General features: G+C 35.7%; 1 protein-coding gene across 1 annotated transcript in view; it reads left to right on the top strand.

Moving 5' to 3' along the window:
• STK3 (serine/threonine kinase 3) overlaps positions 1 to 14,020 on the top strand; it is a 282,030-nt gene that overhangs the window by 75,312 nt on the left and 192,698 nt on the right. Inside the window, 2 exon segments of the mRNA XM_047842418.1 lie at positions 7,714 to 7,878; positions 8,388 to 8,555. Of these exon segments, the coding sequence (XP_047698374.1) occupies positions 7,714 to 7,878; positions 8,388 to 8,555 (333 nt within the window).

Here is a 14,020-nt window from a genome sequence, read left to right as displayed (position 1 = left end):
GATTCCTTTTATTTCATTTTGTTGTCTGATTGCTGATGCTAGGACTTCCAACACTATGTTAAACAGCAGTGGTGAGAGTGGACATCCCTGTCATGTTCCTGATCTCGGGGGGTAAGCTCTCAGTTTTTCCCCATTGAGGGCAGCTCTCTGTTTTCTTATATTGCGACCCTTTCATACATAATGATGTTTGTGACATCTGTCTGTGGTGTGATAGAAAGAGTATAGGCAATAGAGCCAGAAGACATGTGGGCTTTGCCTCTTTGTAGTTGTATGATACTTGACCACTTTATTTCTCTGAATTTGTTTCATCTAAAAAGAGGATGATGTGTTTCTCTTAATTGCGTTGTCATGAGAGTCATAAAATACTCCTTATAACTATAAAGTAATGTAAAAAATTAAGACATTATATCTTTGTGTTCTATAAAATGTTACTGTTTATTGTTTAAATGATTAAAAAAATTTTTTTTAATGTTTATTCATTTTTGAGAGACACAGAGAGAGCGTGAATGAGGGAAGGGCAGAGAGAGAGGGAGACACAGAATCCGAAGTAGGATCCAGGCTCTGAGCTGTCAGCACAGAGCCCGACCGATATGGGGCTCCAACTCACCAACCGTGAGATCATGACCCGAGCCAATGTTGGACGCCTAACCTACTGAGCCACCCAGGCGCTGCTGTTGTTTAAATGATTTTATTGAGGGATAGAAACCGTTCATTTTCATAATTAAAGTTAAAAGGCTTAATGTGTAGTTACCTCATTTGAGCTTTAATATTCAAATGGATTGTTTAAATAATACTGTACTACAAATGACTTTAAGATGTATCTGTGTACTAGTATGAATGATTGAATACTGTGTCATATTTTGATTAGGGCAGCATATGAAGTGACCCCCTGAGGTAAGGGGGAGGAGTTTATTACAAAGAGAGAAAAGCATAATGGAAGAAGGACTTTATAACATTTATACATTGCTTGAGGTCTGCCCTCTCCACCTTTGACAATTCTGGGCCAAATACAGGCTATGCTCTAAGGTAATTGTATAAGCTTTATAAGGACTGAGACTGTCCATGTTCTCACCTTCAACACCTAGCACCTTTAACAGAGTCTGTATGAGAGAGCCAGTGAAGTAGATATTTGTCAAAAGAATTTAAAAAATGGATGTCTGAATTAGTGTGAATTTATTCATCTGTTAAGAGTATGAAGATATTTTGTAAATATGTTATAGAATCATGGAGTTTGGAATGAACCTTTGAAATCATTTAGTAAAGTTAGACAGTTCTTGAATCAGTATAATATCTTTGGCAAATCTTTAGTCTTGCTGTGGATTTGTCTAGTAGCAAATGCTTTACAGCACTGAAATCAGGCAGCTCTTGAGACCTCGAAGTATGTAGCAGATCTTACTCCTGAACTTTTTTCTCATATAACTCTGAAATATAGGGTTCAGAAGCAGAGATAACAAATCAGAGTTAATGAAGGGTTAGTGAAATAATGGAATGGTTGGAAATAATGGAATGTTAAGAGGATAAAAATTAAAGTCTAGGTAGCTGAAAATGTCAACATTGAAATGATTAAACATGACACAGTTTTATGGACTGTGTTTTGTAGTACCCCCAAGCTCTTTAATTTTTATACCAGGAGTGGTGAGAGGGGAGAAAACCCAGGCACATAGGACAGCACCACCACCTTGTACGCCTTGGTCACTGTGGTGGCCCTAAAGAACACTCCTACCTCCCACTCTCCCACCTTGGCTGTTAACTGCTAACTTAGAAAGATTGGAAATGTCAGATGTGGTGTATCTCCTTTCTTTTTGTGACCACGAGTCTGTATCCATTCATTTATTATTTATGGAGTGCTAACTATATGCTAGGCGTGGTTCTGTGCATTGTGGATACATCATCAGTGAAAAGAACAAAGATCCCTGCCCTTGTGGACCCTTTCTCAGTGTGGTGTTGTCCAATAGAAACATAAAATGAGCCACAAATGTAATTTAACATTTCCTAGTAATCACATTAAAAAAAATTAATAGGTGAGGTTAACTTTAGTAATATATAAAATTATTAATATATAGCACCAATATTATATTAAATAATATAACTAATAACAGTATCTTAATAATATTAATGACTTATGCTAAACATTAATAAGTTTATGATATTAATATATAAATATCATTTATAAGTGTAATCAACTAAAAATTTTTTCTTTTAAAGCTTATTTATTTTGAAAAAGAGAGAGAGAGAGTGTGTGTGTGTGTGTGTGTGTGTGTGTGTGCGCGCGCGTGCATGCACAAGCCAGAGAGGGGAAGAAAGAGGAGGAGAGAGAAAGAATCCCAATCTGCACTGACAGTGCAGAGCCTGACATGGGGCTTGATCACACAAACCATGAGATCATGACCTGAGCTGAAATCAAGAGTCAGACGCTTAACTGACTGAGCCACCCAGGTGCTCCTAATCAATTTAAAAATTATGAATAAGATTCTTTACCTGTCCTTTTAGTACTAAACTTTGACCTTCGGTGTATATTGTACATTTATAGAACATCTTAGTTAAGGTAGCTATGTTTCACACGTTGGGAGCTACTGTATTGGGTAGTGCAACTTTAGAGCATAGTGCTTGCTTTCTAGAGCATAGTGCTTGACCATTAAGTCAGACTGTCTGGTCTAAGATAGAGAATAAGTTCCTGGTAGTACTAGAATTTTCAAATAACCCAGACTCCATATCCATGGCCTATGAAGCCTTGTGCTTTTACATGTCTCCCAGATCTCATCTAGAACTACTGTTCTTCTGACTCACTAAACTTCAGCCTTTTTTCTTGAACTCAAATGTAGGAGGCTTTTTTCCTGAATCATGGTGTTTCTTGTTTCCTTTGTGTGGAATGTCATATTCCCAGATAGCCAATCACATGTTTAGCTCTTTTATGTCATTTAAGACCAGAAATGTCTCAGGCTTTCTTTGATGTCTACGCTAAAGAGCCTTTCTCAGTCATTCTCTGTCAATAGCTTTGTATTTTCTTGTCCTGATAGTAATCATCACTGATATTTTCTTGCACTATCCTATTTTCTATCATATTATCATCAAATTATCCCTTCCTCGTAGAATATAAGTTCCATGAGAGAAAGGACGCTGCTTGGTTTATTCACTGTTGTATCCCCAGCAACTAGTGTAATTCCTGGCATGCTATTGGTGTTTGATAAGTATTTGTTGAATGAATAAATGGCATTCTGGATCAGGTATCTTGTACTAGAGTGGATTAAGCAAGTAAGTCACATTCTTACATTACCACTGAAGAGTGTAGGATTGAGAGTTGGTTTAGAGTAGTCTTAGAGTGTTTTAATTTGGAAAGGATTAGGGCAAGTTGAGACCTCAGAGGTTAGGGGAAGGAGGTCCAAGTTGTTTGTTTGTTTGTTTTGATAAAACTAATTTATCCAAAGCCAGCACATTGTTCAAGTACTACAAATAGACATGTACAATACATTTATGATGTTATATATTAATGTTATATGTAAACTGTCTCCCAATTTGTTTAGGAATTTTCATGTCAGGGTTTTGTTTAATGGAGGTGAAATTGACATAGCATAAAATTAGCCATTTTAATGAGTGGTATGAGTGTATTCGCAATGTTGTATAATCACCACCTCTGTCTAGTTTCAAAATATTTTCATCACCTCAAACTCAGTAAGCCATTGTTCCTTGTTTTTCTTATCCTGCCTCAGCCCCTGGCAACCACCAATCTGCTTTCTTTCTATGAGGATTCACCTGTTGTGAATATTTCATATACATGGAATCATATATGTGCCCTTTTGTTCTGACTTCTTTTACTTAGCATAATGTTTTTGAAGTCTATCCACAATGTAGCATGTATCAGGACTTTATTCTTTTTTTTATGGCTGAGTAATATTCTATTGCATGTATATACAATAATTTGTTTATCCATTCATCTGTTGATAGACATTTGTATTGTTTTAACCTTTCAGCCATTGTGAATAGTACTGTTATGAACATTCCTGTACATACATTGTTTGAATACTAGTTCTCAATTATTTTGAATATATACCTAGGAATGGAATTGCTGGGTCACATGGTAATTCTGTGTTTAATTATTTTTAACTTTTTGAGGAACTGTACATTGTTTTACATGGAAGCTGCACCATTTTACATTCTCACCACCAGTGTCCAAGAGCTCCAGTTTCTTCATATCCCTGCCAACACTGTTTTCTATTTTTTTATTATAGCCACACTAGTGGGTGTGAAATGGTACCTCATTGTGGCTTTGATTTGCATTTCCTAATGACTAATGATGATGATGTTGAACATCTGTCTTTTCATATATGGCCATTTGTATATCTTTTGTAGGGAAAATGTCTAAGTCCTTTGTCATGTTTAAATTGAGTCATTTGTTGAGTTAAAAGAGTTATTTATATTCTGGATACTAGACCCTTATCAGATGTATGATTTGTAAATATTTTCTCCCATTTTGTAGGTTGTCATTTCACTTTATTAATAATATCCTTTAATGCACAAAATTTTTGATTCTGATGAAGTCTAATTTATCATTTTTCCTCTTGCTGCTTGTACTTTTGATATCACACCTAATGATCCATTGCCAAACCAATAGCCATGCAGATTTACCCCTATGTTTTATGGTTTTAACTCATAGTTAAGTTGTTGATCTATTTTGAGTAAACTCTTATATATGGTGTGAGGTAGGGGTCCAACTTCATTTTTTTTGCTTGTGAATATCCAGTTGTCCCCAGGTTGTTTCTTAATGAGACATGAGCCACTGTGCCATTGGTGGCAGTTGAAACAAACTTCTTCCAATAGTTATTTTCACATTCTACATAGTCTTTATATATGTGTGTGTGTGTATAAATATATATGAATAATTATTCAAGTATAACTAACATACAGTATTATATTAGTTTCAGTTGTACAATATAATGATTCAACAATTCTACACATTTCCTGGTTCCCCACTGCCACCTCCCCTCTGACAACCACCAGTTTGTTCTCTGTATTTAAGAGTCTGGCTTTTTTGGTTTCTTTTTTCTTTGCTTGTTCATTTGTTTTGTTTCTTAAATTCCACACATGAGTAAAATCATATGGTGTTTGTCTTTCTCTGACTTATTTTCATTTAGCATTATATACTTTAGGTCCATGTATGTTATTGTTGCAGTTGGCAATATTTCATTCTTTTTTATGGCTGAGTAATATTCATGTGTGTGTGTGTGTGTGTGTGGGTGTGTGTGTGTGTGTGTGTGTGAAAGAGAGGGAAAGAGATATGAATGGATACTTAATGCTACAATAAACATAGGGTTGCATATATTTTTTTGAATTAGCGTTTTCATTTTCCTTGGGTAAGTACCCATTAGTGGTATTACTGGATCATATAGTAATTCTATTTTTAATTTTTTTAAAGGAACTCCGTACTGTTTTCTACAGTGGCTGTACCTATTTGCATTCCCACTAACAGTGTATGAGGGTTCCTTTTACTCTACATCATCGCCAGTATTATTTCTTGTGTTTTTTTATTTTAGCCACTCTGACGGGTGTAAAGTGATGTCTCGTTGTGGTTTTAATTTGCATTTCCCTGATGATTAGTGATGTTGAGTATCTTTTCATGTGTCTGCTGGCAATCTGTATTTCTTCTTTGGAATACTGTCTGTTCAGTTCCTCTGCCTATATTTAATTGGATTATTTGTTTTGTTGTGTGTGTGTGTGTGTGTGTGTGTGTGTGTGTGTGTGTGTGCATGCGTGCATGTGTTGGGTTATATAAGTTCTTTATATATCTTAGATATTAACCCCTTATTGGATATATCTTTTGCAAATATCTTCTTCATTCAATAGGTTGCCTTTTTGTTTTGTTGATGGTTCCTTTTCTCTGCAAAAGCTTTTTCTTTTGATGTAGCCCCAATAGTTGAATTTTGCTTTTGTTTCCTTTGCCAGAGGAGACATATCCAGGAAGAGGTTTCTATGGTGATGTGAAAGAAATTATGTACTGTTTTCTTCTAGGAATCTTATGGTTTCAGGGCTCACATTTAGGTCTTTAATCCATTTTGAGTTTATTTTTGTTTATAGTGTAAGAAAGTGGCCCAGTTTCATTCTTTTGCATTTATCTGTCCAGTTTTCCTAGTAACATTTGTTGAAAAGACTGTCTCTTTCCCATTGTATATTCATGAGTCCTTTGATGTAGATTAATTGACCACAAACATGTAGCTTTATTGCTGGGATTTCTATTCTATTCCATTGATATATATGTCTTTTTGTGCCAGTACCATACTGTTCTGATTACTACAGCTTTGTAGTATAATATTTTTATAATTTTAATTTGTACTGTGTCTTCCTTTTATCCCATTGTTGGGTATTTGAATTTTCCTTCTTCTTTCTCAAATAGAGTAGTGTCCTCTATCTTTGTATAAATTGGAACTCCCCTCCTCCCATCTTCCATCAGCTTATGTTCGGGTTATATTTGCTGGTTGTACTTTTAGGGAGAAGTAGATTTTATCATCATGAACTTTTATTATTATGTGGGTATATTTAAAATAGAGGCTTTCATAAGTGGCACTTGAGCAAGGCTTGTCAAGAGAGGCATAGGTTATGATCAGACAAGGGCTCAAATCTTAGTTCCATCTTGTATATGAGGAGAAGGAATTTACTGAACCTCAATGCAATAATATCATCATTTTTCAGTTGCTGGTAAAAATAGTATATATCTTGGAGAGTTGTCGTAAGGATAAATAAGATAATGCATGGAAAATGATTAGCATAAAGGCTGGTAGAGATCTGGCTCTATTGCCATAGCTACTGAGAATGTTTCCTTTCCCACTTCTTTCCTTGACCACCTTTTCTCCCTTCTCCCCTCTTATCCTCTCCCTGATAACCTTAGTTTGTGTTTCCATTTTCCTAGTCTTTCTCTGGTATTTTCATTTTTGAGTTCTCATTCTTATGGCCAGAAATCCAGGATCTGGGTGGGTTTAGACATGACTCAGTTAGAAGAGGAGGAGTGATGTGGGCATAATCACTTCATGCAGGAGACTCTTGGCAAGCCACCTTTGTTTCCTTTCCTTTGTGTAAAACTGTTGATTTTCTTTTTCATCAAGAATTAGCAACATCACAGAGAAGAATGTCTGAATTTACTTTCAGGACAAGTAGCTGTGATATTGCTACCTCAGTGTCAGAAGATGTGGGAAATAGTGATTTCTTAGGGTCACAATGATTTTTGGGAGAGGCTATGTGCTTTAGGAATGACATCACTAATTTTAAGGAAAGGGCAAATTTAATATTGAAAAAATTTTTCATCAATAATACATGTAGTAAGAGTGACAAAGAATATTTGTGAAGAAAAAGAAGTTCCCAGTTTTTTTTTCAATTTTTTCAATTTATTTATTTTGAGAGAGAGACAGAGAGAGAAAGAGAAAGAGTACGTGAATAGGGGAGGGGAAGAGAAAGGGAGAGACAGAATCCCAAGAAGTTCTATGCTGTCAGTGCAGAGTCTAATGTGGGGCTCGAACGCACGAACCGTGAGATCATGACCTGAGCTGAAACCAAGAGTCGGATACTCAACTGACTGAGCCACCCAGGAATCTCCCCCAGTTCTTTATCTTTTAGCCTCTTCCTAGAGGTTTAGTGGTCATTAGAAAGAAGGATTAGTTACCAGTGCTCTTTTGTAAGAGTTTATCTAGCATAGTTTTTCATTCTAGTTTTACAAATATTTGTTTCCAGTTAACAGAAGATGAAATTGCAACTATTCTTAAATCTACTTTGAAAGGACTAGAATATTTGCACTTCATGAGAAAAATACACAGAGATATAAAAGCTGGAAATATTCTCCTCAATACAGAAGGACATGCAAAATTGGCTGATTTTGGAGTGGCTGGTCAGTTAACGGTAAGTGCAGTAATTGTGGACACTCTTTTGGCTTATATGTCCAGGTTTGATTGCGACTAAATGTTGATAACTTTTTAGAGGGGGTAATGAGAAGAAATATGTAACTACATTGTTCTTGGGGAGAAGGATCCATAATTTAAGTATTATTTATTACTTTTATTTAACACTTAAGAGATGTTGAATGAATATGAAAAAATGTAATTGAAATGCTTGAATGTTTAAAAAGGAAAGCTATATTGATCCATTTCTATAGCTTTTATTGTTACAGTACTGTTTTATGACTATCTTTAATGAAGGTGGAGATAAGTTTCTTGTGGATTCTTTGTTATTACAGAATTCAAAATTCTTAAAAATGTCCTGTCAGAGCTCTAGTGGAAATTCTAAAAAATAGTCAATTTCAGATACAATCTGTAGTAATTGAGAGTTTCACTATACAGTTTAAAGAATATGTTGACAGATTTCCTTTGTGTTTTTGTAGTAGTATTTACATCTGTGTGATGTTTTTGCAGGATACAATGGCAAAACGCAACACTGTGATAGGAACTCCGTTTTGGATGGCTCCTGAGGTTATTCAAGAAATAGGCTATAACTGTGTGGCTGACATCTGGTCCCTTGGCATTACTTCTATAGAAATGGCTGAAGGAAAACCACCTTATGCTGATATACATCCAATGAGGGTAAGAAAATGATGGTTTGCTAAAAATGTTGATGTTATATAAATTTTGCATTTTTGTAATGTCAGTGTAAATAAATAAATACAGATTAAATAAGTTGATTTGAATTTAGGTTCTGTGCAAAAAACAGTAAAATTATCTGTTAAAGGTTAGCAATATTAACTTTTCTCCCCCCACATCCTTAATTGTGAGAAAAGAAGTGAAGGCTATATGTCCCTCTACAGTCACCATTTTCCTCCCCCCAAACTATACGTGTAAAATATTCCCTTTTCAGTAGAAGAAAGGGTTGGCAAATCCACTGTATTCTTTAATCCATCCATTGTTTTCTCAGTGCAGCAGTAGAGGCCTGGGAAAAATCATTTCTCACTTTTCTACCCACCCTGTGGATTCTACCTTTCTGTGTTTTTGGTTTTCCTTTTTTTCTTCTCTCATCTGAAATTAATATTTAAAAATCATGATTTCTAATATTGCCATGTACCTGTAAGCATATTAATCTTATTTCTTTAGTTGTCTTAGTGAGAAACTGGAATTCCTTTTTTGAACATTATTATACACTTCTGTGAACTCCCTTTTCCAGGATGATTTTTTTGAGTTTGAAGTATGTACCTTACATATTCAAGTCTAATTGCCTGTGCTTCAGGGTTTGTGATGATACAGTTCTTAGGTTTTTTTCATATGTGAATCTCAGTTCATTATTGATAAGTACATCTGTGTTTGTGAACTTATTGCCCTCTAGTGGCTGGAATCACCTCAAGAAGAAAAGATAGAAGAATGAAGAGAGAGAGAGAAAGAGAGAGAGAGAGAGAGAGAGAGAGAGAGAGTGAGTGTGTGTGTATAGAGCAGAAAAGATGGCGTCAGGCTGACTGGAGAAATGTATGAAGTAAATAGATGGGAGGAAAGAGAATGTAGTATTTTGGAACATCTGAAGAAGAATAAATTGGAATTAATTTCTGATATACAGTATTATTGTGGATTGAATTTCAATAATATAAGTAATAGTGTACTGTGCTGAAAATATTTAAAAGTCTGTCTCCCACTTTAAAGAGAATTCTTTGAGTAATAAAATTATATATAATATGTATCATCTTCCTGGTGTATATTAATTTCTTTTAAGGTGAAAAATAAAAATGACATGAATTGTTCGTTTGCAAAATAATAAAAAATGACAAGATCAGTATAAAACCAGCAACACAGATTCTCTTTTCTTTTCTGATTATTAGTTATCTTTAGTACTTGTAGTTATGATGTTTTTAGGGTGATCCTCAAACTAGGTGTATTTGAATTTGAGTTAATGAGGTTAACTGAATTATCCAAGGCAACCTAGCCAGGTGCCAGAGCTGAGATTTAACCTAGGACTTAGATTATTACTGTTCTGTTTCCTCCTTGTGTAGATCTTTTTTTTCTAACCACAAAGATGAACGTATTAAATTTGACCCTGAAGTAGTCTGTCTGATAGTAAATAGTTGTAATATGTGGTTCCCGACTTCTAGGATCTTAAAGTATCATTTGGCAGTTTGAATTAACACATGTGAAATAGCAAAAATATACTTGAAGACAGTATTTCTCTTTAAAATTCTGTCTGTTAGTCATCGGTCTATCTCACTTTTTTCCTACCAGTCTAAATCCTACTCATTCAAGTCTCAGCTCAGATATTATTTCTATATAGAGCCTTCCTTGGTAGCCACCACCTAAGTAAATTTCTTGTTTTCCTCATAATTTGTATATAGGCAATTCTGGGCTCTGCAGGTTCTTTGGACAGTTTATCAAGTGTCGCCTTGCGCATTTCCAAACAGTATGGTTTTAAGTTGCTACTTAAATTGTGTTATCATCATTTAACTTTTCTCATGTTTGTGAACTGCTTTGTACAAATGAGAGTATGAACTGCAAGTACTGAGAAGCTGTTAAGGTCACGTGGTGGGTACAAGTTTTCCAAAGCTCACATTTTATCATTGGCGGCAAATACGATAGTTTCCTTGAAATGACAGATTCACACGGTTCATTTTTGAGAAAATGTCAGTCCTATGTCCAAGTCTGAATTGCCATCGCTTTTCTGTCAGCTGTTCCTTAGTAACAAGTTGCAGCTTGTTTGGCTTGCAGTTCTGTCACACAAGTGCTTTTCCTCAAGATAATCACCGTTCTTCTGTATGCGAGGCAAGTGCTTTGTGTGCATTTCTCATTTTGTCGTAAAGAATATTAAAAAGGTATGTTTTCAAGGGTAGAATTTTGATAAAATTAATAGTATTTACTGCTTATCAAAGTTTAGTTTGGTGGGAGGTTGGGTGGGAGGAAAAAAGAAAGAGCTGTCCAAGAGAGAAAAAAGGATTGTTGAGGACACAGCCAAAGTTGGAAAGTGAGATATGTATTGTCACCAATACAGTTCTTTGCTCTAGCCTTGCTCTAGCAGTGCTCAGCAGTGGAGCACAGCACATTATGGCCTTGAGCTCAGGTTTGAGGTGAAATGAATGAGTGTCTCGAAACGATGGGGCTCCAGGGCATTGAAGGATGCTGTTGAGAGAGTTGTTCTGGTGGTTACAATGGGGTGTAACCTGAAAAGAGAGGAGAGGGTATAGGAAATGAACGGATCAGGGAGCTAGACAGTGTTTTTCACACTTCCTACATAGCCGTTACCTGGAGAGCTTTGAAAAAATACTGATGCCTGGGCCCTGACCCAAACCGATTATTTCAGAATCTCAGTGTTATTAGAGAGCCAGTAAAGCTGTAGTTAAGGTATAAGAGAGTTGGCTGTATATGAAACTCAGATTAGTGAGTGAAATAGTGAAGTTTCCTTTTTTTTAGAGAGAGAGCATGTGAGTGCTTGTGAGTGGGGGAGTGGCAGGGGGAGGGAGGGAGAGAAAAAATCTCAAGCTGAGTGTAGAGCCCGACTTGGGGCTTGATACCATGACTCTGGGATCACGACCTGAGCTGAAATCAAGAGTCAGATGCTCAATTGACAGAGCCACCCAGGCATCCCTGAAGTTTTCTGTTTTTAATTAAACAATTTTCTCACTTTAACCACTCTGTGAAATAATTATGTTTTTTAAGTTTATTTATTTTGAGAGAGAGGAAGTGCAAGTGGGGGAAGGGCAGGGAGAGAGTGAGAGAGAATTCCAAGCAGGTTCCATGCTGTCTGCTCAAAGCCTGACATGGGGCTTAATCCCACGGAATATGAGATCATGACCTGAGCCAAAGTCAATGCCCACTGACTGAGCCACCCAGGAGCCCCAAAATACATATCTCCATTTTAATGAGTGGATTGGGTGAAATGGATACTTAAAAAATTACGTTTTTTGTTAAGATGATACAGTTTATAAATGGCAGAACTGAGAGATGAATTCATGCTAGTCTATTTCTTGCCTTGACAAAAAAGAAATATCTTTTGTGTTTATATGTCAACTCTATGCAGATGAAGGAGTGGCTAGCAAAAATAAAAATCAGCAAACATTTTAATTTCATAATTATTATGTTAAAATAGGAACCTTCTAAATTTTTCAGAGTGGGAAGAAATGTGGGCAAATTTTTCATGTTCCCTGCCATTTTTTTTTTTTTTGTAGCAATGTTGGCTTATGAGATTACCAATAGTTTATAAAGTTGTCACAGTGGAATGAGGATGTGAGTGATGGAAAGACCGCTACAACAGATGGAGGCAAAGAATGCTAGTTCTTTTAAGATAAGTAAAGGATAGTATATAATTTACTGCATTTAGTTGGCTCTCTGGAACAGGACGCTAGTTAGGATGTGGTAGGCCAGCTTCCCTAGCCTCCACATCCTAGTCCTTCTGCAATTCCCTTTGGCTGTTGTTACAAGATGATAGCCCTTCCCACTATGCCTACCCTCTAGAGGTATGTCATAGGAACAACGAGGCTGACTGAGTGAACTGGGTGTTGGTTTCCTACTCTTATTCTCAGACATACCATCCTTCTAGTATGCCCGGGCTCCAGGCGGCCTGCTTGAGACCCAGGTCGTGCTTGCTTCGTTGGGCCAGCAAAAATTCGGGTCAAGAAGAGATGCATCCATTTTTGAAAATTTAGAATGGAGTTGCTCCTGCCTAAATAGCCACAAATTAATATCGTGGCTTTCACTGATTAAGCTTTTTGTAGGACATATGTTTTGAGTGTCATAGCCTGAGGGATATGAAGAACTTAAAGATGGCACTAAATTAGAAAGTGAAAGCGATCAAATTGGAACTTGATAGTGAATTGAAAATGGGTCTTTTGAAGGTGTGAAGGCTGAGGTCATTTGTTTTATACACTTTGGTTTATCATTGGTCAAAGATTGATGCTTATCTTTAATCATTCCTCAGGGAGAATAAGAAGTATTGGGGATATAGATATTCATGGAGGAATTTCCTAATAAAAAGAGCTAAAAACACTGGATTTGTTTGATGGCAAGGGATACTAATTTGTTAGTTTTTATACAGCTTGCTTTCTCTCTCTTTTTAAAAGAGGAACTCGTAGTGTGTACAGATTATATCTTTGCTGTGGTAAGAGTAATAATTATGTGTCTAGTAAAAGGCAATGATGAAATCACATTAAAACACGTAAAGCTTTGTAAATAGGAAAAGGATGAAAATGTGCTTATAAATTTACATCCAGCAAATAGATTAAAATTAAGCAGTAATGACAGATTAAGGAATAACAACAGATGGAAGTAAAACTCAAAATGTTAAATGAAACAAGTTTTATCGAAATCCAGTTTATTTTAAAAAGTTAAATATAAAGAAACTGAGTTAATTTTGGTCAGTTAAATAAACAAAGGGAATCAAAATTTTAATTTTGAATTTGGTTAACCACATACTTCTTTGGAGATCTACCTCTTTCTCAGCTCTATAGGAAATATAATTACCAAATAATCAGGAAATGAGTGAATAGTATTATTTTTTAAATATCTGTCCCTGTACCCCACTACCAAACCCAGGCACTTTGTTTCATAGACATCACTAAGACCCTGTTGATTCTTTTAAATACAGTTTTGGCTTTGATTTCTTTTGTTTTACAGTCTTTTGTTTTTGATTACCCATTGCTTGGCATAGAGAAAGGGGTAAGGACAGAAGTGTTTGAGTCAGACTAAGAACTGTTTGAGAGAGCAAGTACTGTGACTGAAGATAGCTTGGCATCAACTGAAGGAAAGAAAATAAAAATCAAACTAAGAATTGTACTTCTACACAACACAATATGAATGTTTATTACCTTTTAAAGATAAAATGTAGACATATATTGTATATTTTAGGAAGACTTGTCAAATGTGACTTAAGGAGACAATTGGAGGCATTTAAATGGCAATTTTCAGGAAATTCAACTTATATACAGCTTGACAATCTGTTTAAGAGTAAATTAGGAATTACTTTAGACTAAAAAAAATCTCTCTTTGTCTCTCCGTCTGTCTCCCTATATCCTTACATCACTTACTTATGAAGAAAAGAACCCTGTAGATAATTTCAACACGGAAAAGTTACTTTTGATGAATGTTTT

The sequence above is a fragment of the Prionailurus viverrinus genome, chromosome F2 (assembly GCF_022837055.1).
Source record: "Prionailurus viverrinus isolate Anna chromosome F2, UM_Priviv_1.0, whole genome shotgun sequence".
Classification (NCBI taxonomy): Eukaryota; Metazoa; Chordata; class Mammalia; order Carnivora; family Felidae; genus Prionailurus; species Prionailurus viverrinus.
This window is presented reverse-complemented; position numbering and strand designations above follow the sequence as displayed.